The 26,911-nt window shown below is 43.0% G+C and overlaps 1 protein-coding gene across 4 annotated transcripts in view; it reads right to left on the bottom strand.

Annotated features, from left to right (window-relative positions):
* Positions 1-607: 607 nt before the first annotated feature.
* Positions 608-26,911, bottom strand: part of Nt5dc1 (5'-nucleotidase domain containing 1) — a 115,366-nt gene continuing 89,062 nt past the window's right edge. For all 4 annotated transcript variants that reach the window (XM_016002803.3, XM_016002802.3, XM_076552443.1 and 1 more), the window contains 6 exons: positions 25,441-25,615; positions 23,532-23,629; positions 12,248-12,366; positions 11,003-11,155; positions 5,870-6,038; positions 608-2,055 (listed from right to left, as the gene is read on the bottom strand). In XM_016002803.3, the coding sequence (XP_015858289.2) occupies positions 1,976-2,055; positions 5,870-6,038; positions 11,003-11,155; positions 12,248-12,366; positions 23,532-23,629; positions 25,441-25,615 (794 nt within the window). In that variant the 3' untranslated portion in view covers positions 608-1,975. The remainder of the gene's footprint in view (positions 2,056-5,869; positions 6,039-11,002; positions 11,156-12,247; positions 12,367-23,531; positions 23,630-25,440; positions 25,616-26,911) is intronic.

Below are 26,911 nucleotides of genomic sequence, written 5' to 3'. Positions count from 1 at the left end.
ACGAGCAGTTATCCACAAAACCATCCTGTTGGCCCCATGTTCACCTTCCTTTTCCAGCGAGAAACACTGGTACTTTTTATGAACCATGAAATAAAATTGAAGGGTCGCTTAGTGAAGAAGCATTCATGAGGGTCAGCAGTGACAAGGCAGCAGGTGAGACCAGGGGAAGTGCTCTAGACTCCGACTCTTCTAGACGGAAAGGGTGAGGTCACAGGAGGTGGCGCCTCAGTCAAGGTCTTCAGGTGGGAACCGGGAAAGCACTTGAAGTTACTCCCCCCCCCCCCACTCTTCAGTGGTCAAAAAAAAAGTACAATTACAATTTATTTTTAAAATTTGGGCTTCTCAATTCTTATGAGCATTGAAACACAGTCTTGGGCCACAAGAAGGCTCAGTGGGTAACTGCACTTTGCTCCAAGTGTGATGACCTGATTTTAATCCCTGGGACACACATGGTAGAGAGAAAGCGCGCTCTCTCTCTCTCTTGCGCGTGCGCAAACACTCAAACACACACACACACACACACACACACACACACACACACACACACACACACACACAAATGTTAAAAAAAAAAAAGCTTTCTTTTCACTAACACAAGAAACACCCATAGGGAAAAATAGTTTTATTTTAAAGCAAAGTGAAACCTCTACTAAAGCATACAATAGATACCATCTTTTATTTGGCCCTAAGCTGGATTGTGCGTGCTCAGCATAACAAACACTCCAACGACATTTTGGAGATCAAATACATCACTGTTTATGTAAACTTATTGATCAGCATCAAAGATACAGATAAGGAAAAATGTTATCCTTTTAATTACCCTGAGAAACACCCTCATAGTACACTTGGGATTTATCTGAACATTTACACATTTTAAGAAAATAGTTTTTCAGTGCATATGTTAATAAGCTAAATTCCACAAAAAATGATGTTTTCTAGTCTTGTCTATTATGGACAGTGAAGTTAACAGGCAAAAGAGGACCCAGGAACTTCCATCAACCGAAGGCAAACATCCTGTGTGCACATGATCTGATGCAAATGCTACTCACACAGCTCAGGGAACCGTCCAGAACACACCTACCTGAGCTGAACTGGACTGATACAGCTCTGAATAGTGCTGCCTTCAGCCATTTCCTCCTCTCTTCCCAAGGACAAACCTGGAACTCAGTTTAACAGGTGTAAATCTAACTTCTTCCTAAGGGGGGAAATTAATACTAAGGAGTAAGGCTCTATCATCTCAAGAAATCATGTCTCTTTATGTATTTTGGGAAAAGAAGAAATAGCAAAAAGCTTGGTAGCTTGGAAAAAGGACTGAGTTTCATTAGACTCTGGTGTTGGCTATCCATTCTGGTTATACTTTTTGAAATGGACATATCAAAGATATGAATATTCACCTGTATTTAACTATACAAATCTATTTTTGGAGCACAGAGTTTATTCACTAGGTCTCAAATCACAATTGAGAATCACATTCATTGGAAGGCTTGTTTAAAAGCCATTGCTGGGCCCTACTCCCAAAGTGTCTGATTCAGGAGGTTTGGAACAAGGCATTCAAATTTGCATTTTCAAGTTCTATGTTGCTCTGCTATCAGTCTGTGGACCAGGCTTTGGAAAATGCTGGACTAGGCAGACTTATAAATATACTCTTGCATAGGTGTTTGTTATCATCTTGGGAGAATCCTCAAAACTACTAGTATAGAAAATATTAAACATATTCTTTTTCAGTTTAGGGTACTAAAAATTTTACTATAACAAGAACTGCTAAACATTAAAATTATTTATATAAAATTATATATATTTTAAAAAAACAGATTAACAAGTACCCATTTGGTCAATTTTCACTGAAAAACTGTTCCTATAAATCATTTGCATTTTTTGAAAATTAACTTTTTTTAACAGTGTGTCTGCTGCACATATAGTTGGTTCATTTTTCAGTAAATATTATTTTGCTGTCTGTATCTTGAGAACCCAAGTCTTAATGGACCAATGGATAGTAACCAGCTGTTTTTGAATTGTTTGTAGAGAATCTTGTAAATTTGTAGTCCAGGGGTAACTCTGTGAGGGAGGGAAGGAAAAAAAATGATTGTTTTGTTATTTACCAAACTCCTTTCATAAATATAATTAGATTAAAATGCAGTGTTTCATGATCAGAACAAGGACAACAATAATAGTCAGATTCAAGTGGGTGGGGAAATGACCATGAAGCTTCCACACAAAGAACTACAGATAACTGAGGAATGCTGGGAGTGGGAGGCACAGTCTTCACCAGGGAAGAGCACATCATTGATTACCTAGTGCCAAATGGTTAACCTTGAAAACAGGTACATACAAGTAGCATTATACATACCGAGTAGTCTGTATTTATGTATTTAAGAATGTGTGTGTGTGTGTGTGTGTGTGTGTGTGTGTGTATTCATGTAACAGCATTAATGAGAAAAGAGGGCATGAATATGAAAGAGGAAGAAGGAATATATGGGAGGACTTGGAAGGAGGAAAGGGAAGGGAAAATGATGTAATTATATTATAGTGTCAAAAAAAAAACAAAACCCAAAACCCCAAAAACCAAAAGAAAAAAAAAATCAGTGTTTCTATTTTATCAGTAATTTTGATACTTGTGCTACAGAAAGGATGGCACCAGGGATACAGAGTATAGAGTAAATATATAAAATTTGCAACATGATGTATGCCAAACTGCATTTATATATATTATACACAATCCCCAGAACTCTGCCCAAATTACACTTTTTATTAGGTGTCACTGAGAGGCATTAAGACTCAAGCAGTTAATCTCTATGAGAAAAAAACTACTGTTGGATAGGAAGGGGGAATATTGCTTTCTTGATGCCAGAGAAAGTCACGGATATTGTAAAAAGGAAAACATTTAGCATTAGAAAGCATCAGATACCCTGGATTCTGGGTGTTTAAATATGAATGACATTAACATGCAACAGCAATGCTGTTTCAGGGAACAACAAAGATTTGTTATTATTAAGAAATATGGGGCTTGGGCTGAGAGATGGCTCAGAGGTTAAGAGCACTGGCTGCTCTTCCAGAGGTCCTGAGTTCAATTCCCGTACCCACATGGTGGCTTACAACCATCTATGAGATCTGGTACCCTCTTCTGGCAAACAGGCATACATGCAGGCAGAACACTGTATACATAATAAATAAATAACTAAATCTAAAAAAATATATATAGAGAGAGGCTGGTAAAATGGCTCCACAGTTAAAAGCACTTGCCGCTCTTCCTGAGGATTGGAATTTGGTTCCCAGCACCCACATTCACGAACATCTGTGACGCCAGTTTCAGGGATCGATGCCTCTTCTGGCCTCCATGCCCTGCCCCCCAAACACCTTAAAAAGTGGGGTTGGTTGGAGCGGTAGCTCAGTGGATAAGAACATGTATTGCTCTCACAGAGGACCCAAGGCTTGCTGGTCAGCAAGCTAGATAGCTGTCTATCCCCGGGCTCCCCTTTCCAGAACCCACATCAGCTGGCTCACACTGACTGTAACTGCAGCTCCAAGGGGATCTGATGCCTATGTGGACACCTGCATTCCAGTGTGTATACCAACAGAGACACAGATAGACACAGACACACACAATTTAAAGTAATAAAAATAAATCATAAAAAAAGTAGAAAAAGAAAAGACAATAGGGAGCTGGAGAGATGACTCAGGGGTTAACAGTGCTTGCTGGTTCATCGAGAGGATCAGAGTTCGGATCCCGGCAGCTCACCAATACCTATGTCTCCAGCTCCATGGTGTCTAAAGCCCTCTTCTGGCCTCTATGGGACTCATTCACACGTGTGTACATATTGTTATACACACCTCACTATGAATAATAGAAATTAAAAAAATAAACCTGAGGCTTGGGAGGTGGCTCTGAGTTGGATCCCCAGAACCCACATTTAAGAACTGGGGGCAGCAGTGCATGGTTGTAAATTCCACTGTTGGGGAGGCGGGTATAGACAACTGCTAGCTTGCTGACCAGCTTGCTAGCCTACCCTATGTGGTTACTTGGTGAGTTTTAGCCCTGTGAAAGGGAAAGGTGGATGTTGCCTGAAGAAACACACATACACATACGCATGCAGACACAGACAGACAGACAGACAGACAGACACACACACAACACACACACACACACACACACACACATGCATCTGGATATAGAATAGGCAAACTAAGGTTAAAAACACTGTCAAACTCGGGATTCCGGAGCCCATGGAGTCAGCGAGAAGAATGCAGCCACAGCTCTGTTGCAGGAGGTCGCTGATGGCGGCTGACTACTCAGAACAGAATAGAAAAGGCTCCCTTCTCCTGATGCTGGCTTATCGTGCAGTTTTCTTTTCAATTCTGTCATGAGTACACCATATCAGCCATGTTATCCCAACTCTGGAACAATTAAATGGAGTGAACCAAAATGAGTACATTCCTACACTGTAAAATAACAGAAACAGAACAGCTCTCGGGACGTCAACAGAAATCAGCAGGATTTGAGTCCTTTCGATTTCATCTTTCGGATGTGCACAGCCATGACCATCACACTTCTTCTTCGAGCTGCCTTTCTTATGCTGAGGTAAGCAACGCAGTGGAGTCTGTCACTGACAGAATCAAGCCAGGGTTCTGTAGGAGACATAACTCATTCCTGAGAACGTGATTACTGTGTTACATTGTGAGGAAGTGTCTCCAACATCAGAACAGATAAGATCCACCTCTCTCCCCCTTTCCCAGCCATGACACCTGGCTCCTTTCAGCTTTGTCTGGCCTGCTGTCTCTGACACACAGCTCAGCTGCCAGCCGCTGCACATCTCCTTTGAACTATTTCACTTTGTACTGTGTCTAATCAGCTGTGAAGTCTATGCACTACAAATCAATTTTGATTTGGAAAGACTTGATTAAAAATTTCCATTCTCTGAGTTACATTTTACAAAATATCTCATTCCTTTGTTTTCTGCAGTTGGCTGCTTTTGTTATTATTTTTGTGGTTTTGAGCCTCATATTCCTGGCAATTATTCACTCTGGACTATACATTATATGACTTGTTTTAAGGAAGTATTTGAGACCCAGAATAATGTGAATGGGTACTCATTTCCACCAAGTATGTGGAGGCATTAACCATTGATGGACCGTGATTTTTTGCTAGTCAGCCCCTGTGAAAATGTGGGCTTCACCTTAATTCATCCTTACAACAGAGACCGAAGGAGCTCACCAGGCCTGTTATCTCTTCTAGTTCCTATCTGAGAAGTTACATGAGTTACTGAAAGGTTCACTCAACATCAGTGGACTCTTTGGGGGAAAGCAGTCCCAAAGTCAGGTTCATCTGACTGGGCTTCCTAAGCATCTTGTCCTGGTAATTCTCCCAACCTGTATCCCATTTCTCCAAACTGTGTCTAGTCTTTGTTGTTGGCTCCAGAAAGGGGTGTGTGTGTGTGTGTGTGTGTGTGTGTGTGTGTGTGTGTGTGTCCCCTTGTCCCCTAGCCCAGGCTGCCATATCTAGAAGCTCTTTCCCCTAAAACAAAACAAAACAAACAAACAACAACAACAACAAACTCATTATACAGACAGAGCAGGATCTATTTAGGAACACACACACACACACACACACACACACACACACACACACACACACGCACACACACACGTATGTACCAATTAATGAAAAAAGAAGCCATGAATTTGAAAGAGAACAAGGAGAGGTATATGATAGGATTTGAAGAGAGGAAATGGAAGTGAGAAATGATATAATTAAATTCTAATCTCAAAAGTAAAGGAACAAAGTAACAATGTCTTGAGAAGACTCCTAGTTTTAAGACAACACGGTGAGAGTTACTGTCTTGGACAGGCGGCCTCCCAGGTATTCCTCCATTACCTGCGATCGCTTCGATGCTTGGAATCGCAATCGTGCTGTAGGTGCTGATTCGCCTAGCGGACCACGTAGAAACCAAGGAGTCTTCTGCATCCTCTCGTCTCGAGACTGAGTCAGTAAAATATGAGCCCCATTTATTTGACAAGGAATTTAGAGGCTTTACCTTTGGTTCCTGAAAGAGAATGGAACAACTGTGATTCAAATGGCATCTGCAGTGAACTGCTCTTGCAAGTGTTTTATTCACTCACTAGATAAAAGGAAGTAGGAAAATGCTATAGAACCGGTGAGCCCAGCTTGGGAACTTAATACTTTTTTGCAAAGAAAATAGCATTTCCTTATTATGAGTGCCCTTTGACATGATCCAGAATTGGCTCTTTAATGGTCAGTTGTCACAATCTAAAAACTATCCTAAGGTCTATAATAAGATATTTTCTTTACAGTTAAAGTAATTCTAATTTACCTACCATCATTACTAGTATTACTACATTGAAGGCTAATTAAAAAATCAATTTCATAGGAATTTTCTCAGGTTTTTTTTTTTTGGTAGGAGAGGGTGAGGACATGAAAACTTACTTATTGCTTTCAGTATATCTGAAACATGAAGCCAGTCCATCAATAAAGGTTTAAAATGACTAGCTTTAGATCTGTTGGCAGAGTTCCTGGCAGTGGGCCCAGGACTTATCCTGGGTGTATGAAATGGCCTTTTTGGAACACACTCCCTAGGGTGAGATACCTCGCTCAGCCTTGACACAGAGGGGAGGGGCTCGGTCCTGCCTCAACTTAGTATGCCAGACTTTGTTGACCCCCCCCCCAAGGGAGGCCTTATTACCCTTGAGTAGATGGGGGTGTGGGGGTGGGGCAGAAGAAGGGGAGGGAGGGGGAACTGGGATTGGTATGTAAAATGAAAAAAAAAACACACTAAAAAAAATAAATTAAAAAACCCATCAGTCTTCATTCATTCATTCATTCATTTGCTTCTGACTCCCAAGTGCTGGGATTAAAGGTATGTACCACCATGCCTGGGTTACCAGTTTTGTTTTGTATTTATTTTTTCCTAAAAGAATATTTTCTAGCTTTCTCTGAGGAGACAGAGAGATAAATATGTCCATTTCTAGGGCTAACCACAGACTCTTTCCCAGGTAGATTCTCTATGGATGGATTTTCCAAAGGGTAGGTATTTATTTAGTTCTGTGTGCATGTGTGTGTGTGTGTGCAGGGTAGAGGTCGATGTTGAGCGTCTTACTGGACTGGCTCTCTCTAAACCTTATTTTTTGAGACAGGTTCTCTCACTGAACCTGGTGCTCCCTGATTTGGCTGGAGTGGCTGGCCAGCAAGCCCTGTGGTCCCTCCCGACTCCACCCCCTATCTCCCACAGGCATTACAAACACATGTCACCAAGCCTGGCTTTTTAAGAACATAGCTTCCGAGAACTGAACTCAGGTCCTTACGACTTTGAGGCAAGCACTTCACCGACTGAGCTATCTCCCCAGCTCCGTATTTCTGCTTCTTCTCCTTCCAGTGAGGTTACTGTCTTAGCCACTTTTCTACTGATGTGAAGAGACACCATGACCATGACAGTTTATAGAAGAGTGTATTGGGGGCTGATAGTTAAGTTCGAGTCCAGGATCATCAGGGTGGGGAGCATGGTAGCGAGGAGGACACAGAGGGCTAACAGAGAACGGCTTTGGCTCTTGAAACCTCAAAGCCCCCCTGCAGTGACACACTTCCTCTAACAAGGCCACACCTCTTAATCCTTCCCAAACAGTTCCAGCAGCCGTGGACCAAGCGTTCAAATATATAAACCTATGAGGGTCATTCTCATTCAGACCACCACAGTTACAAAAATATTTTCAAACTTTTTTTCAATAAACATTACAGTTGTGGTTTAATTTTCAGGTCTGTAATCCCTTCAGGGGTTAATTTTATGTGAGGGATGAGGAAGGGGATCAGAGTACTTTTCTCCTCCTCTCACTCCTGACTGGAATGTTCTGTTGGCTCCTGTGTGGTCTGATAAGGGACTTTGTCTGGATGCTATTCTCTATACAACATTTGTTATATATGGGGTGAATGTCTCCTCCTGACATCTTGAGGCTAGGAGGATTACCCAGATTTTAGAATTTGTCAGTTTTGAGAATATTTGAATATATTTTACTTAAGCATCCATTATCTGAAAATTCAGAATTCAAAGGTTCTAAATACTGGAATTTTTGAGCAACATCATATTGGTATTAAAAAATTTTCAGAAACCAGCCAGGTGTGGTAGTTGATCCATACACTCCTGGAACTCAAGAGGCTGAAGCAAGAGGGCTTCAAGCTTGAGGCAAGCCTGGGCTATATAGTGAGGTCAGACTCAAAAAGCAAAAGCGTTCATAATATGGAACTTTTAGAATTCTGGGTTAGGTATGCTCACTTGGTATCAAGTCATGAGTACTAGAATATAAAATTAGTAAAGCTTTGTAATATGGCTAAAAATCCCTGCTTCCTTACCCATTTCATATCTTTAGTCTCATGAGGGCTGAGTCTTCTAAACTGCAGAAAACCTGTCCAAATCCTCCCAGGACTTTACACAGCACTGCATCAATCTTATAAATAGACTCTAACATACTCTCTTAAGTATATCTCTTCAATTATGTAGGTTCGTATTTAAAAACTTTAATAGAAGCTTAAGTTTTACTGATGGCGGTCTTATGTGTTTGGTGGGTTACTTCCTAGAGTTTTCACTTTGTTGTCTGTGTAGATAATTTGTCTCTCTCTACAGTTTGTTGCTATGACTGCTGTAGAGAACAGCTGTTAGCTTTTGAATGCCAATTTGGTGCCAGCATTCTGACTGAACTTTCCTATTAATTTTGGTACCTTGATGATTCTTTCTATGCTAATGGTCATATAACTGTAAAATATGACAATTTGCTAAACCACCTTTTAAGCTCATTCCACATTTTTTCCTCTTTTCTCATGGCCAGTTCTGTTACATGGTGTAATCAAGAAGAGATATCATTGTCCAGCTCAGAACGTGGAAGGAGACCCTGCTGGGCCCTGCCTCGGTCTCCACGTAATTAATATATTTACACAGGTAAGCATTTTCCCTCTTCCTTCATTTTCTTCAGCTACAGCACATTCCTACTGTGGATTCAGTAGATAGGCTTTCCCTAACTTAAGGATATTTATTACCTTATTTTTCTTATTTGTTAAAAATGCTCAGCATTAAAAGTAAATTATTTTTTAACCTAAACTTAAGACACAATATTCTAAAAAGTATGCAATTTCTTTTTCATTTGTTTTTAGTTAAAGTGAAGAAACAACCTAGGACAGTAACAAAGGAAGCCACAGGAGAGAGTCCTGGTCCTTCAACACAAGGCTGGCTGCATGGCCAAGACTCTCAGTGATTCCTACTCTCAAGAACAGACTGTTGACTGGCTGCTTGTTTATGATTTATGAGGTAAAGGATATTATTCCTTAGTCACTCTAGTAGCCTTGTGAATCACTAACATGTACTCTTTCCTCATCTGTCACCAAGCTCCGACAGAAGCGTGCATAATGACCTGATGTACCAAGAGTCTAGAAAAAGGAGTTTGTGCAGAAGCTTGTCAAGTTCCATTACAGATGTCCCCGGTCCTCATGTTTCCTGTCACAAATCCTGGGAGGTAAGAAGTGATCGTCAGATTCCAGATGGACTTTGCTTAGATTGGAAAGTATTACAAAACACTGTAGAAATGGAGTTCAAACAGCAAAAGGGAACTGATCAGCACAGAATGCGTCACCGCAGGAAAGTGTTCCAGTTCACGGCATCAGCTTTGAGAAGATTCGGCTAATTCCCTGTTAACTAACTTTATTTGTGAAAGCTCATTGAATACAGTCATTAGGAATGTAAATCAGATCCTTCTGTAGGCAGTTTTTGAACTTTCTGAACAGAAAGAGAGACTCTTTTCTATATTACATGCCTGACACTTGGTTGGAAAAGCTCATTGAATAAAGTCATTAGGAATGTGAATCAGATCCTCTGTAGAAGTTTCTGAACTTCTGAACAGAAAGAGAGACTCTTTTCTATATTACGTGCTTGACACTTGGTTGGGAAAGCTACATTTTTTTTAACAACCTCAACAGACTCTCCCACAGTGGCAGCGTTCTGTTAGTTTTCTAGGGAATGTCCCCTTCTGCTGGGATAGAAGATGTTTGAGTTCTGTCCCCTCCACAGGGAGGCAGGAAAGTGTCTAAACCTGATGAGGTGGTGTTTATACTGTGCTGTTCAGAGCAACAGGCCTGAGCTCTACATCGCAGCAACAGGACGTCATCAGGCGGGAGGCTCAGGTTTATGTCAAGATATATGTGGAAACAAAACACAACAAAACAAACAAAACAAAACAAAACAAAACAAAACAAAACAAAACAAAACAAAACACATACAGTTGCTTCCTTTACTTTTAAACCTAGGCAGGGCGATACATGACAGATTACATTTTTTCTTTTGTTATTTTCCCCTTGATTTCACACATGTATATTATGGACTTGGATTATATTCACACCCTTACCCCTTTCCCCCTTCCCCTGAACTCCCTCTTCCCAACAAGTCCCCTCCGACTTTGGCGTCTTTTTAAAAAATGAGTCACTGAGTATAATCAGGGCTGCTTGCAGGAGCAAGGGTGTGAGCTTTTTTACTGGAACATGGGCACCATAGCAGCAGCTACACCACTGAAAAAAAATGACTCATTGTCTCTCACAGCCAAGAGCTCCCCGGTTTAAGTGTGTGTGTGGGGGTGTCATGCAGTTCTCTGCATCCACGATGGAATGATGATGGCACATACTAGGTCCTTAAAAGCAGATGATACAACTAAGTTGGCTACAGCTATCTGCTTAGGCGGAAGCCATTAAATTACAGCGATTCAAACGTAAACTATAGAAACATGAAGGTATTCAGTCAGACCAGAATAATTTGTTTTTTGAGACAGGGTCTCATGAAGCCAAGGCTGGGGTAAAACTCACTATGTAGCCAAGGCTAGCCCTGAGATACGGACCCTCTTGTTCCACTTATGTGGTGGGACTACAGGCAGATGACACCATTCCCAGCTCATTCTAGTGTAAGATAGCATAAGGGGACTTCAGCTTTCAAACACCTAAGAAAAGGACAGACAGGACCCTTACCTCATATTTTCCTCTCTTCTCCAGAGGCTCTGCGTCCTCAGCCTTCTCCATCTCTTGCCCCTGAAGCTCCTCAAGAATGAGGACTGTCTCCCAGTTACTGTAGTGATGGGCTGGGAAAATATCTGAGTGCATGCTGTCACCAAAGTAAACGACCTATGATGCAGACAGAAAGCTCTGAATGAGGCGTGGATGTGAGAATGGTGGCCACTGCACAGAAAATAGAAAAACTGCCCTCAACAGGCATCAGAGTCCGAGAACCAAAATGGCGTAAGTGACTTAAACTTCATAAATAATTTCATGGATGACTGACCAATTATTTGTCCTAATTGAACTGGAGGTTTGTTTAAGATGGAAGGAAGGCAGAAGATGAGAAACAATTTTATTTGATTTTCCTAATGAAGAAGCGAGCCTGTGTATTTTCACACATCTATAATTAAATCTGCCTCTAGAAATAAAACTGACAACTTACAGGGATTACCTGTTATTAAGAACACATACCATAACCACTGTTCAAGAGTTTATCCACCCTGAGAACTCACCCTGGATCTGCTGAAACAGAACTCATGAATGAATAGCTCCAGCATGTAAAGTTTAGAAGGCCCCCCAGGTATTCTGAGGAAAAGCCCCACTGCTCCAGACTACACCCCTCAATTCACAGAAGACAGTGTGAGGTTAAGGTAAGAACCAGAGGCTCCTCATCTAGGTCCTGTGTCCACGGAACCCCTGACCAGTTCTCAAGAGGCTAAGAAAGCCTGGACCAGGGCTCAGCTACCCAGTGGTTTTTCCTGCTCACTGGGCTTATGGTATACATCATGGAGAGGAAAGAACTGTGCTGTAAACACACACCAATGTCCAACCTTGACAGTGTGAACAGGGGGTCAAATGCAAGCAATTCAGGGGAAAGCTGGTAAGTCACTGCCATTTCAGACACTGCTTGTTTTATGCATAAAATATTCTTTGATTAGGTGTTATCAGAATGCCATTTCTCAGGCATCCCGTGTCTGAATCATGTACTTCCTTGAGCTGTGGCCTCTTTGGAATCCTTGTTTCTCTGTCACAGATAAAGACCAAGTACCTACCAAAAGTGTATCTAGTCAGAAGAGGAAAAAGAAGAGACGCAGCAGATGCTCAGAGGCATATAACCCACCTAGATACTTGACCATAACCATTTACAGGCATGCTTTTGTTTACAACTGTCTGCATCTGCATGTGGGCATCCAGGACTCTGTCTCCATCAGAAATTACCTTGGGTTCAGGCTTGTCCGTCATTTTCTTCAGAAGCTCATAAAGGTGGGCGGCGTTCCCTTGGGAGTACCAGCCAGGTTTATCCAGAGAAGCCAGCTCCTCGTGCTCCTCATCGTTCTCTGCAGATATGGTTGACAACCACTTTTTAGTTGGGCTTCACCCAGGGCCACAGACCACGGACGGAAGGAAACCATGTGGGAAGGACTCGTGCATTCGGGAAGCACTGTGTGTGTGCGTGTTCACATTTATTCACACAGGCATGGGCATACATGCATGCCATGGTGCACATCTGGAGGTGCAAATCTCAGGAGTTGGTTCTGCCCTTCAACTTAAATGGGTTCTATGGCTTAAACTCAGGTTGTTGGGTACTCCGTCTGGGCAGGAAGCACCCTTACCTGCTTGTTACCCTGCTTCCGCTTTAATAAAATGGTTCACTTAGTGAACATCATCATGGAAACCCAATTCAATCCTGTCTTTTGGGAAGTAGAGCAGAGGGAATAGACTTTTATCAGTGACTTGTTAAATCCAGGGTTAAAATTTGCGTCCTATCCCAGCACTGAGAGGGGGAGGTGGACATGGGTCCCTCCCCTAACAAAGAAGCTATCTGCAACTGGAAGGAAGGAAAACGTAGTAGTCTTTAATGGAGTCTTGCTGGGTATATTAACCACACCAGGGTAAGCCCCATGCCCAGGAGTAGTAGGCCAACACAAAACAAACCCAATGGTATGTTGGTAATTTTTTTTCTCATATTGCTTTGTGGGTTGTTTTTTGGTCTTATTGATCTTTTGCTTGCATATTTTGGTGTGTGTGGTCTTTATGTTTCTTGTTTGTTTGTTTGTTTTTCTGTTTGTATTGAGAGAGAGAGAGAAAGAAAGGGCAAGGAGTTAAATTAGTGAGGAAATAGGGAGGATTCGGGAGGGGTTGAGAAAGAGGAAAATGTGATCAGAATACATTGTATACATTTTTTAATTAAAAATATTGCAGCCAGGCAGTGGTAGCACATGCCTTTAATCTCAGTACTTGGGAAGCAGAGGCAGGCGGATCTCTGTAAGTTCGAGGCTGGCCTGGTCTACGGAGTGAGTTCCAGGTCAGCCAGAACTGTTACACAGAGAAATCCTGTCTCAATAAACAAAGCAAAATTGCCCCCGAGAGGATTCAATTACTTCACCCTACTTCTAGCTTAGGGCAGGAAGAGGGAGTAGTGGAGGACCACTTGATGGCAAAGCCTGAGTGCCAACTGGTCCAATTTATCTTCTTCCTCCCACCATGCTATTGATCTTTGCCTAATCCACAGCTCTCCCTATCCCCGAAAAAGCAGGGCTAGTGAAGGAAGTTAAGGGCATCTAACACCCTGGATTGTATCTAACACCCTGCTATTACATGCCTTGGACACAGGCTGGGAGGTGATGATAATCTGCCTGTTTAATAAAGTTTAATGAAAAAGGTGGTATGTTATCCAAGACACTGGTAGCCATTAGTACAGCTGTGGAAGTTTACACTGGAGGAAGAAGCCCCCCTCTCTCAGGAATGCAATGACTTTCCATTTCACAACAGTTGTTCTTTATCAAGGTTTTGTGACCTTTGGCTTCTTTGCTGTGCCTCTAAGAATGTTCTCAATGAGACACAGCCATATACAAAGAATCCTCTTTTAGAGAATGAATACCAAATTGTCATGGTCTCTACTGGGATCTGAGAAGAACAATTGAGGGGGTCCTAAAGCTTAAGTTTTGTCAGCTTTTCTATAAAATCAATGTTGGAACAGAACAAGAGTTTATACAGAATGGGAAAAGCTATGTAAGTCAGGTATTAAAGCCACATCTCTGGTGCTGATAAGTACCTCAAGCTAAAATTTAATTTCTACTTGTAAAAGTCATAAGCAGGCTCCCTAAATGTGTGTTCAGCTTATAATACAAATGACCTTATATGTGTATTTGTAGACTAAATGACGGTCAGTGCAGCTAAATGGGAAGTAATCTATCAATCTCAAAACAACAGGTGAAATATATATCACTATAACATGAAGTAAATGTCTATCCAATCTAAACTACTTTGAACACTTATGAAAGTACAAATATAGATGATTAAAGCTGCATGTACAACTGGCAGCTGATGGTCAAGGGCTTTTTAACCCAGTAAGTAAGTAGACTTAGATTTGATATGTAGATATTTACTTCTCAAAGACAGTGGAAATCTTTCTGCTGCTTGTGACGTACAAATAAGTCTATAGAATTATGGTTTCTGAAATTTTGAGTACCGTGTACATAGCTCAGTGGTAGAGAACTTGCTTAGCATGTATGAGGTTCTGGGTTTGATTTCTGGCCCCCACAAAAATTTCTGATTCAAATGGATGTAGAGACCCAGTCATCTAAAAGACGTGAGATGAGAAAGTAACTGATTTCTGTTTCCAGTTCATATTCTCATTTATTCTACAGGGTGTGTACAATCTATTTGCAGCTCTTTCTTTGTAAGAGTGGGGGATTGGAATATCTATTTTTAAAAAAGCAGGACAAAGTCATAGTTATAATATATAAAATATTTTTTAATAGCAAGTCTGCAGAATACTGTGAAGATTGTGCTCATTGTATGTGAAAGGTAGAGGTCATGATGGATGTGTAGTTAGTCTGGCAAGGACTCATATTTCCTGAACCTCCCCTTTTCCTTTGCACTATTAGCCAATTGTGGTAGATGATGAAATCAACTTCCAGCCAATGGGATGAGATCGAGTCACCAATCCAGCAAGGATAAAGGATGGGAGCCATCTCAAGAGCTACCCATGTGCTTGCTAGCCTGCTCTGAGCCACAACTTACCATTTTTATATGGATACTTTGCCTTGCTCATGTGTTCCTTTGTGTAACACCAAGATCATCCTTTCTCTATCTCTAACATTACTAGCCATGGATTATGATGTTAAACCTAGTTGGAAGTCTCGCTGTTTCAAGGATTCCTTCCTATACGCTAGCCTTGATGAATGGTCCTACTTAGCTTCATTTAACTTTTCCACAGTGTGAGCTAGGGCCTCCCCCAACCCCCGCCCAGCACTGCACATCTTCATACAGTTTATGTATCTTTCTTGCCATGAGTAGAATGAAAAAGTTCAAGCAAAGTATCTATTAAAATGCTAATTTAGGGCTGGAGGGATAGCTCAGCCGTTAAAGGCTAGGCTCACAACCAAAACGCTAATTTGTATTGGGGGTTAGGATACAACAATTATCCTACTAATGACTTCTTTTCTAGGGTGACATGGCTCCTGCCTTTTGAACCCTTAGCAACTGTGGGCATCAGGAAGAGGCAGGAGCCCTGCAGAAGGCTGGGTCAGTTAACTGTCCCTTTTTTGGGGGGTGGGGGTGGGGCATGAAGTCCTACCCCTTCCTGAGGATAGGTAGTCAGTCATTTAACTGCTGGAAGAAAAAGAAATTGTTTTCTTTTAGTGGTTTACTTAGAGGAGCACAGGCTCCTAATTAGCTAAACTAAGTCACTGGCACAATTATTTCTTTGTTTCTGCTGGCATCCTGACTAGGCTAAGTAGTTCTAATTGTGTGTCCTCAGGAGAAGTTCATGAAACAGGGGTTATACCAGGAAAATTGTACTGCTAAAGAAAACAAACAGCTTGCTAGTAAGCTGGAGCAAACAGAATAGATCAGAACCAGGAAGACAGCCTGGGGAGATAGATGGCTTCCTGGAAAAAGTGCTTCTTGAAGGACCTTGTTTGGGTCCTCAGAGCTCACACGGGCCCAATGTGGTAAGCACACATCTGTAATCCCGCTGTGCCTCAGGAATTGTACCTGGTACAGTGACAGATTCGGCCACTTTTATTCAGTAATGTTTCAGTGTTTTGGGCACAGTGCTAAGGACAGCTTTCTAAACACAGCTGCTACCCATAGAAGGCACATCTCAGTGGGAGAGAAACCTCAGCAGGCAGCTTCCTCCTGATGCCCAGGAGGGGACCGCCTGGAGCTCTAGAGAAGGACCAGAAAGCGCCTACTACCTGTGAGTGCCACAGGGCAAGGCTAGGGAGTCACCAGACAGAGGAGGGGACGCTTCCCCTGTATTTCCTGTCCCTAAGAGTGTCATCTTCTGAGCTTAGCAATGCAGAACCCAAGGCTTCACCGGGGCCACGGAAGCAGTCGCCATCTTAACAAGAGCCACGGGTGATTCTGTATGTACACTACTGTCTCAGAAGCAGCGACAGAGAGAGCAGCCAGGACAAAGACCCGGATGAGCAGTAAAAGGCCATGTTTTCAGCAGAGATACTGTAGCCAGTACACATTAGGGGAGAGAAGGAGGATGTAAAAGCCAAAGGATGCTTACATGGAGTGGGAACCTCCATGACTGTGTGGATGTGATTAAATACACACTGTGCCTGCCAGTAAGCGAGTAACTGGAAAGATACTGACCTGCTTAGCAGCAAACTGACGTCAGTGTGAATGAAAAGCCGCAGAAGGGAGGTAGGAGGGTTAGGAGGAGAGCGGCAGGGTGAGAGATTACATAAGGATTGCGCAGCATGCGAAAGCCTGGGGACAAGGGGCTCTGGCTCCGGCGGCTTCATGGTTAAGTCAGCTCGGCGATCACACATGGTGATTCATCAGCATGCTTGGTCGTCTTTGTTTTCTAGATGGAAGGAAAGCGAATGTTGCGCAGGAGAAAATACCCCGCGAGAGTCAGGAAAGGAGACTAATGTAGAGAAAGATGGGGAGCCCACGTGTTGACAACAGCTGAGGCCAAGGGACCAGAGATGGATGTTGAGTTTCCACAATGGGGCCGGGAGGGAGCTGGCAGTGTGGTGGCCAGATAGGAATTGGGTCCATCCGAAATTTATAATATTAGAGACGGAGATCCCCCTCCCTTCCTCCCTAAAACCTCAGCGCTGGTAAGGGCTGTGGTCTCCCTTTGCGTAGTGGAGGAAAGGAGGATGCAGATTCTGCCTACATGATGCTTCTCTCGCCCCCACACTTTTCTTTAGGCCAGCAGGGATCAGGCTGAAAGAGTTGCTGGGCCCCCATTGGCTACAGCACCATCAGCTCTTCTCTAGTTACCATGACAACCACTGACGTCAGGCACATGCCACTCATCAAAGACGCACTGAATACAGAGATCGGCTCCTGGAATTTTCTGTTTCAGCAAGGTCACTGTCTTCATTTTACTTCTCTGCCTTTAACTGGAACAAAGATTTAATTTACCTCTGGCGGCGTAGCAGAGGCCTGATCTGAGGGGCAGCGTTAACAGGGAGTGTGGCTTGAGGGTTACAGGCTGATGTGGGCTGGAGCTCGGTGACTGAGTGTAGTGACCCAAACATATACCAGAGCTGCATCAAACCACCTGACAGAAGATGAGGGCAGAGGTAGGAGGGCAGTGGCGAGCCACAGGACAGATGGGGAGCAGGGTGACCCAGAGAATAACTGAGTTCTCCTCATTTTCATAAGATACGTGGCTGGCAAAATTCCCGAGAGAACTGGGGATCCAGGAAATGTCAGCGTGCTGAGGGGCAGGGGGCTGATGAGCTCCTGGGAGCAATCCAGTTTTCCAGACCTGCTCTGGGGCGTGGAAAGCGTAAAGGTCAAACTACATCTCTGTAGGTCGGAGGATAAGAAATTGGGCCCTATCCATCCACGCACAAGTGAGCAAAAGCAGCCACAGAGCTGAAGGCCAGCAGAGGGAAGGAGATGCCCACCTGGAAGGCTGCGATCATTAGCAGGAAGATGGGGATTGAAGGGGGGGTGGGGTGTCGGGTTGGGTGGGGGGTGGGGTGGGGGCACTGACACAGCTGGAGAGGGCAGAGCTCACAGGAAGTAAACACAGCGACAGAGCAAGAGCCACAGGCTCTCCAGGAAGAGCAATGCTACGCTCTGATGAACACAGACCGCCGGATCTTCTCTTGCATTCCCAACCGCATCTATTTGCGTTACATCCCCAGACCTTAGGATTCTTTGTATCTTCCATTTAAATGTTTTCTGTCAGAAGTCCAGAAGATCAAGGCACCAAAGAACCTCAGACACACTCGCACACTGAGGCATTTCTAAACATATATACGGTGAGCATGAAGAGACATTTATAATGGAGGTTTCTAGGCATCTTACGTAAGTCACAACAGACCAATCTAGACTTTGAAAGAGCAGACTAGAATTACAAACTTAGGTTTTATAAGACTTTTCCAGATTCCAAATTGGGGTAATAGAGTAAAACTGGACAAATGGGTTACGACGTCACACTAAAAAGCTGCCTTCAACACAGCGAAAGAAACAGTCAGTGGAGTAGAAAGACAACATGTAGGAGGGGAATACATCTGCAAAGCCCAAATGAGGGAGGGGCTAATCTCGAAATGCGTAAGAGTGGACATGCCTTCTAGGAAGGGAGCTGTGTGAGGAGAGTTCTGAGAGCTGGTGAGAAGACTCCAGGAAAACAAGACAAGAGTTCTATGACCTCAGTTTCTTCAAAACATGGACTTGTTCTTGGAATATGCTTTTGTGTTCCTCCCGGTTGTAGCGGATAGGAGTGAGTTTACTTCAGATGACTCACTGTCTCTTGCTGCTGTTATTCAATTAACTGTTCACACTTTCCTTTCTACGCTTCTATGGAAGAACTTGTCTTGCCGTGTATGGCCTGTTCTTGTGATTGTACGGAGCTTGAACTCATAAGAACTTCACTCATGTGATTCTCCTTAACCCTCAGAATAGAACTTGTCTGAGGCTCTGGATAAGCTTGGCTATTGCATTTATTATTTATGCAGTCCACCACATTTTTAGGCTCCATTTCCCCATGTCCCACTGCCTTTAGAGTGGTAAACAAGGGGTGCCACAAATCAGGGACCTGCGGTCAGCGAAGAGACAAGAGAGTGGGGCCCTCACAGGCGAGTGAGCATGATGGGCCAGGAACCACGGAAGGCTTTGCCTCATGTTCAGCTTGTGCATCATTTTTAAAAAGGAGGGCACAAGTATTAAAATCACAGTTATTAGACTGCTTGCAAGTTGTTTATGATTACAATCCCTAGTTTCCAAAAGAAGGAACTTTAGATGTAAGAGTATGGGACAGAGTCCAAAATAATATTGAAAAGGCACATATAGTAGGGGAAAAAAATCCCTGTTCAATTTTGGGTCACTTGGGCAATATTTAAGGGTGATAAGGGGATTAATTTGGACTGTTATTCAAATATTTAAGGGTGGTAAGGAAGACATTAATCATGAGGGAGAGATGGCTAATTCCTTGAATGAATATAAACTAGATGATCTAACTTTAAAATTGGCAAAAGAGGCAAAAAAGATTTCCCCTCTTCAGTCAGAATTGAAAGTAAAGCTATGCTGCTGACAGCTCCCTGGGTCCTTTACTGCAGCCTCCTTTAGATAGACATCCTCCATTGCCCCACGGTGGCCCTGAAGCCTGGGGTGAGGAAGCTGATAACCAACTTACTCTATTCAACTTTTCTGATGAGGACTTAGGAGAGCCCGGGAGAAAGCTAACTTTACAACCTAGACAAGCTGGGGCATGGCAGGGGAATGGAATTCTTTTTCCAGCTCCTCTGGGCCTCATGAACGGTGCTTGGTATTTCTAATGCACCAGCCAATCTATTTAAAACTCTGGAAGGAGAAGCGGCATGGGACAGTCTTGGCATATTATCTCAAGAGGCAAGAAAAGAATTAGTTATTTGATTTTGTGAATCATGTGGACCCTTCACTGACTTTAAACTTACTTATTTCCCCCACTAAATTGTCTCCTACAGCACAAGAGGATACACCTTTGGGATGGATTTATTTACAGCACAAGGACCATAAAATCCTAACTGCTGACTTGACTCCAACCTCCTCCCATTCCACAGGCAGATACTTAGTGTATTGATGGTTCATCTAAGGGTCCTGGAAGAATTCATGGTCCAGATAGTCATCAATTTATTAATACTTCTTTTTCCTCAGCCCAACAGGTGGACCTGGTTGTTTTGATTCACTTTTTTTTAGATTTATTTATTATGAATACAGTTTTTTGCCTCCATGTATGCCTGCATGTCAGAAGAGGGCATCAGATCCCATTACATGTGGTTGCTAGGAATTGAACTCAGGACCTCTGGAAGAACAGCCAGTGCTCTTAACCATTGAGCCAACTCTCCAGCCCTTTGATTCACTTATTATGGTTAATTCATAAACCCTTAAATATATGTCAGATTCTGCTTATGTTGTAGGATTATTTCCAGCAACAGACTCATACTCCTGCACACTCCAACAATTTCCTGTCATTTTTGTTTGTTTTCAGAAGGAAATAAGCAAGCTGATGCATTAACCTGCCCTATTTCTACTTCTCCAGAAGAAAACTGGGGAGGGTTATACATCTGTCATTGCAGATGGATCACTGAGACATTTGGGATTCCTCTCTGGCTCCTCCAGCCCCGGGCCATCAAGGACAATGGCAGAAGGTGAGGAGACAGTGGAAGTCACCAGAAAGATAGCAAACCTCCAGCTAAAGGGCAAAACAAGATATCAACCATCTCATCAGAAGCCAAGTCTACCCATCTGGGGCCAAATTAAGGCCCTATGCATCAAGGAAGAAGTAAACACACAGAGCCCTTGTCACCCGAGAATCTCTTTCTGGCAATGCTAGCTGCTTGGACCTGTGCATCTGTGTCTCAGCATGTGTACTGGTCTAATGTTCCTTATCCTCCTTGGACCTGTGCATCTGCGGTGAGTACCTCTGAGCACATGTACTGGTCATATGTTCCTCATCTTCCATTGACCTGTGCATCTGCAGTGAATGCTGCCGAGCATGTGTATTGGTCTTAAGTTCCTCATTCTCCTTTGCTTCAACTTATAGATCGAATGGATCCAGCTCCTGTTATCTTTACTAATGACTCTGTGTTTATGACTGGACCTTGGGACTGTAACAGACTCATTTATTCATCTGAAGAAGGTACTGTATTTTATTTTTCCTTGGGATTGAAATCATTCATTAGCATAGGACATCATAATATTTGTGTTCCTATTAAAGGCAAACATGGACTTACATTATACAAGATATCAGAATACATATGGGTCTCTTTTCAAGATATTCTCTAGATTTTTCCAGTTAGTATAATGATGTGATCAATAAAACTGGACATAGTTTGAATCCTTGTTCTTGGTGGCAGAGTATTACACACAATGTTTTCACTGACCTAATGTTTATAATTTGCTTGCTTATAGGATACTCATGCATCAAATGACAGATTTATCTACATCATCTCAAGTCAAAACTGCTCTGGAATCCTGCTTTAAAAAGGGGGTTGGGGAGTGTTGGAACACGGTCCAGGAATCTCCAGAGCCATGTGAGGAGAATTCTGAGTTCTCATGAGAACACTCCAAGGAAACAAGACAAAAGTCTTGTGACTTCAGTTTCTTCAAAACACAGAGTTGCTTTTGGAATGTGTGCTTCTCTCAGGTGTAGCAGATAGGAGTGAGTTTACTTCAGATTACTTGCTGCTGTTACTCAATTAACTGTTTACACTATCCTTTATAGGCCTCTAGGGAAAAACCATGTGTGGCCTGTCCTTGTGATTACATACAGCTTGAACTTATGAGCACTTAGTCATGTGATTCTCCTTGACCCCAGGAGTATAAATTGTCTGATGCTCTGAATAAAGTTGGTTATGGTACGAGACTTTAGTCCACCTCATTTTTAGGCTTGATTCTCCCGGGTTCCACCACCAGAGTGGTAAACACATAAGGAACTCAGCAGAAAAGTAACAACCTGAGTGAGACAAAGGGCCTGAGCAAGCATTACTTTAAAGATACCCAAATGCCCAATAATCTACGAAGAAGTTCATCGTCATTAATCAATAAGAGAAAGCAAGTCAAAGGCTCAAAGAGTTATCACCTCACTCCTTTCAGAAAGTTTTCTTTTTCATTTTCTTTTTCTTTTTTTTTTTTTTTTTTTTTTTTGGTTTTTCGAGACAGGGTTTCTCTGTGTAGCTTTGCGCCTTTCCTGGAACTCACTCTGTAGCTCAGGCTGGCCTCGAACTCACAGAGATCCGCCTGGCTCTGCCTGCTGAGTGCTGGGATTAAAGGCGTGCGCCACCACCGCCTGGCCCTCTTTTTCTTTTTTTATTAAAAAAAAAAAAGACTAGAGAGACTTCATGCAGCAACTGATGGGAGCAGATGCTGAGTCCCACAGCCAAACATTAGGCAGAGCTTGGGAGTCCCGTGGAGGAGGGGAAGGAAGGATCAGAGGAACCGGAGGGAACAGGGACACCATGAGAACGTGGCTCACAGAATCAACTGACCGAGACTCAGGGAGGCTGGCAGAGTTCAGGGAGCCTGTAGCAGCTCTAGCTACATCCTCTACATACATGTTATGGCTGAGTAGCTCGGTGTTCTTGTGGGATTCCTAACAGTGGGAGCAGGGGGTGGGGGGGGTGGGGTGTCTCAGACTCTTTTGGCTGCTTGTGGGATCCTCTTCCTCCTACTGAGTCACCTTGATATGATGGTACATGCTTGGTCTTATTGTAGCATATTATGCCATATTTGGTTGATGTCCCTGAGAGGCCTGCTCTTTTCTGAGGGGAGAAGGAGGGGGTGGATCTGGGGGAGAGGGGAAGCAGGAATGAGAGACTGGGGAGGGAAAGGGAGTGAAAACTGTGGCTAGGATGTAATGTATGAGAGAATTTAAAAAAGTAGTACATGGTAAGGATATCAAGAAAAGGGCATTCTTGCATACTACTGAGTACAAGAAAATGAGTATAGCATAGAAGTTCCTCCAAAAATTGAAAATAGGGCTGGGAAAATTCTTTCTCCACTGCAAAGTGTCTGCTCTTTTCATGCAGCCTTGTCTGTCCACCGGTCTCTCTCTTGATGACTGTGACAAGTCTCACTAACCTTTTCTGAAGGCCTGGCCTGTTGCAGAGAAAGCCTGTGTCCTTGTGCATGTATATGTGTGTGTGTGTGTGTGTGTGTGTGTGTGTGTGTGTGTGTGTGTGTGTGCATATGTGCCAGTGCTGTTTTGATCTTTGTGGATTCTGTAGGGGCTTCTGCTTCCAAAATGGCTGACTCTGACTTATGAACCCATCCCCTCAGGCACTTGCAGTGTATTACTTATATCATAACATTTCAGGAGCGATCCCTGCCCTCTGTCACTGAAAAGAGAGGCTGACATGTAAACAAATGATTACCATATAAAATGAGTTATAAAGCAAAGCTGAGTAAAATTTAATGTAAAAGCAGGCTTATATTTTCCTTCTCTTCTTGAGGAGACATGATGTTCCCTATATAACAGAGTGTTTTATACTTGGTGTTCATCAAAGATACAAATGAGAGACAGCGAAACAGAACTTACCAAGAGTGTGGAAAGGCCTCTGGTTTGGGAAATGCGAGAAGAATCCAGGCTTTAATGCATTTGTAATCACAATGTCAAAAAGGTCTGCAAAGTCCTTCCTAAAAAGCAAAGTAGATTTCCCTTAAGGAATTAGAAAGTTCCATAGAAAACAGAACCTAATCTTTGCCCGAGCATTTTATCACGGCATCCATGTTGATCTTTTGATCAACTCTCACATGCTTTACGTTTACTTTATACACTCTACGTTGGAAGCTACGCTGGAAAGAGAAGGTGGTTGGGTCCTAGCCAATTTGTCTGAAAATATGACAATTACCAAAAACACAAACATAACGAAGAAAAGAAACACAAGTAAAGAAGAAAGAAGACAGAGAGAGAGAGAGGGAGAGAGAGAGAGTGAGCACAGAGGCAGTGCTGACCTAGATGTGGAACTCACTGTCGTAAAAACACCCTGGCAAGCACAAGAATCTCTAGGAGCCGGAAATGGTCCACGTTCGCAGACACGAGGACTGGAGTTCATCTGTACTTACTAGCTGAAGAGTCATGGATTTGGTACTATACGGGTCCTACAGAATGCAGCATTATATTAAGCCCAGGGACAGTTCTCAGAGTGTTCAAAACACAGGAAGTTACTTTATTTGTAGGTGACAACATCAGTGTATATGGACTGCAATGCTAAAGGCCATCTGATGAAGGGCAGTTCTCTCCGGGGCTCACCATTACCCTGGAGAAACACCACTTCAGGATATGGTAATAAATGAAATGTGTAGAGACTAGAAATTAAGATGAGCAGCAGGATGTTGGTTACCCATGGTGGAAAAGGGAACTGAAAGCCCTGGGTGTTCCCATTCATGGCCCTACACCAAGGCTGCAAAGGTCTCCTGAAGGGGTGCCCTTCCCAGGGACCCTGGACACCAGCTTGAGTTCACTGCAAGGAAGCTGCCTACATATTTCTCAGAAAGCAGGAAATCCATTCCCTGGTAAGTATGCCACAGAGTAGACTAAATCTGCACACATGCCAAAGAACACAGAAATCCTGGGGCTAAAGATGGAGGTAAGCCGAGGGGCTACGGCTTGGTTCACACTCAAGGCAATTGTGTTTGCTGAGGTTTGTAATCTTAGAAGAAATCTAACAACCCTCTGTGGAATCCTGGGCCTTCCCGGTATTGCCAAGGATGAGGTATATTAGTTTAACAATTATTAAAGCTTATCAGCTATTCTGTCCAATATGTATGGGTAGCATGTACTGTATGTACTATTTAAATACGCCCTTATATTCATAAGGAATTGTTTAATAGTTTAAGACAATGAAATTAAGGCTCAAAGAAGTTACAAACTGTATCCCAGGCCACACAAGTAGTTATAAAGAAGGCCCTGAATCATGTTGATCCCTTTTCAAAATCGATTGCCTTGATTTTATGTTAATTCCATCGCTGGCTTTGCTAAACAGCACGGTGCAGGAATCTGCACTGAAATGGATACAGGGATATACCTACAACCTCGCGGGGAGTATATATGTATTTTTTAAAAGCCAGATTTGAAGCCAACTTATTAAATACTGGCCAGGATGATGGGCACTGGCTAGGCATGGATGCTGGCTGGGATTCTGAGAATGGCAGTGAATTAAGTCAGTCAGCGTAAAGGTAAAACCCACAAGACTACATACTTCTGTCTTCGATCAACTGGGGACAAGCATACACCCTGACGGACTGCCTGCCTACATACCTCCTGTCTGTGTGTGATCAAGCACGTCCTGGGCAGCTGGGGCAGCCAACCTTGTTTACAGAAGTGAAAACACATGGCTTGCTATCTTCCATGAACAGCCCCAGCATTCCAGGGAAGATTCCAGTCAGTCCTCAGTGATCACCTAAAGCAGAGCAATGAAATCCACGAAGAATGGCTGGTCACTTACCCGAGGATGTAAGTGCCAAGAAGTTTACAGTAGTCGCTGTGAGAACTGGTGATCAGCATGGTGATTTTCCCAGCAGCCTTCAGCTCTTGAAGCCATCTTCTTACAGAATCAGGACAGCGGTGCACATATTTGCCTAGATTTCTTTTTATTTCTGGGAAGAAGAATCCACAATTTTCTGAAAAATAAAAACAGAAAGGCAATATCTTTAATAAAAATGTGTCTAAACTTAGTTTAATCTCAGACAAGTACATGTCTTTCAAAGCTGCAGAAAAATAAAAGGCATAAAGATTGGGTTCAAACAATCTAGCCATTACGCCAATACTAACTACTTTTTGTTTGTTTGTTTGTTTGTTTTTGGTTTGGAGACAGGCTCTCTCTATGTAGTCCTGGCTATTCTGGAATTCACAGGGATCTGCCTATCTACGCCCCCCAGTGTGGGGATTAAAGGCATTCACTGACTGGCCTTACTCCCTTTAAAAGTGGTATTTCTGGGGCTGTAGAGATGGCTAAGTTGTTAAGAGCGTGCACTGCTCTTGCAGAGGACTTGAGTTCAGCTACCAGCTGTTAGGCATGTCAGGCAGCTCACAGACTACCTCTAAGTTGAGCTCCAGGGGCCCAGTGTCTTCTGTTGTCCTCAAAACCTTCACTCAGACAAAGATATCCCACACAGATATAGACAGACACAAACAAAATAGAAAATAAAAACAGATCTGTGCCGGGCGGTGGTAGCACACACCTTTAATCCAAGCACTCAGGAGGCAGAGCCAGGCGGATCTCTGTGAGTTCGAGGCCAGCCTGGGCTACCAAGTGAGTTCGAGGAAAGGCACAAAGCTACACAGAGAAACCCTGTCTCAAAAAACCAAAAACCAACCAACCAACCAAACAAACAAAAACCCCAGATCTGTAAAAAAAGCATTTGTTTACTTTAAAAAATCATGACAATTGATAATACTAGTTCATGAATAATCAATATGCTATTAAAACCATATAATAGAGTATCATCAACATTTCAAAACAGAGAAAAGCCTTACTGTATTTTAAGTGAGCTGATTAATAAATACCGAGCAAATACTGAAAGCAGGTAAGAACCAAACACTCAGTTAACGCCCCAGGCGCCCGTCTTTGCCACGGAGCAGCTACTGGGCCCTGTGTGTCCTTCAGAGGCACAGCCGTGCCATTTCTGATGGGACACGAACAGCTATTGATTGCTAGGTTCCAGCCACTTGATGATGCCTGAGCAAAGCTGCAGAGAAGGCTGCCCGGCACTCCAATGGCTGCATGGCTGAACTGGAGCTGCTGGGCCCAGCCCTCACAGGATTTGCTGAAGGCTACCGGACTCAAGGAGCAGCTTAGAACGACTGTTTTCTGAGCACGGTTGTACCAATAATCAGAGGAGGAAATCGAAGTTCTTAGTTCCTTTAGTGCTAGGAGAACAATGCAAAGACAAAATAAGATGCTGAACCGTACTGAC

This window comes from Peromyscus maniculatus, chromosome 16 (assembly GCF_049852395.1).
Source record: "Peromyscus maniculatus bairdii isolate BWxNUB_F1_BW_parent chromosome 16, HU_Pman_BW_mat_3.1, whole genome shotgun sequence".
Lineage (NCBI taxonomy): Eukaryota > Metazoa > Chordata > Mammalia > Rodentia > Cricetidae > Peromyscus > Peromyscus maniculatus.
Note: the sequence above shows the minus strand (reverse complement) of the source record. Positions and strands in the feature narration are given on the sequence as shown.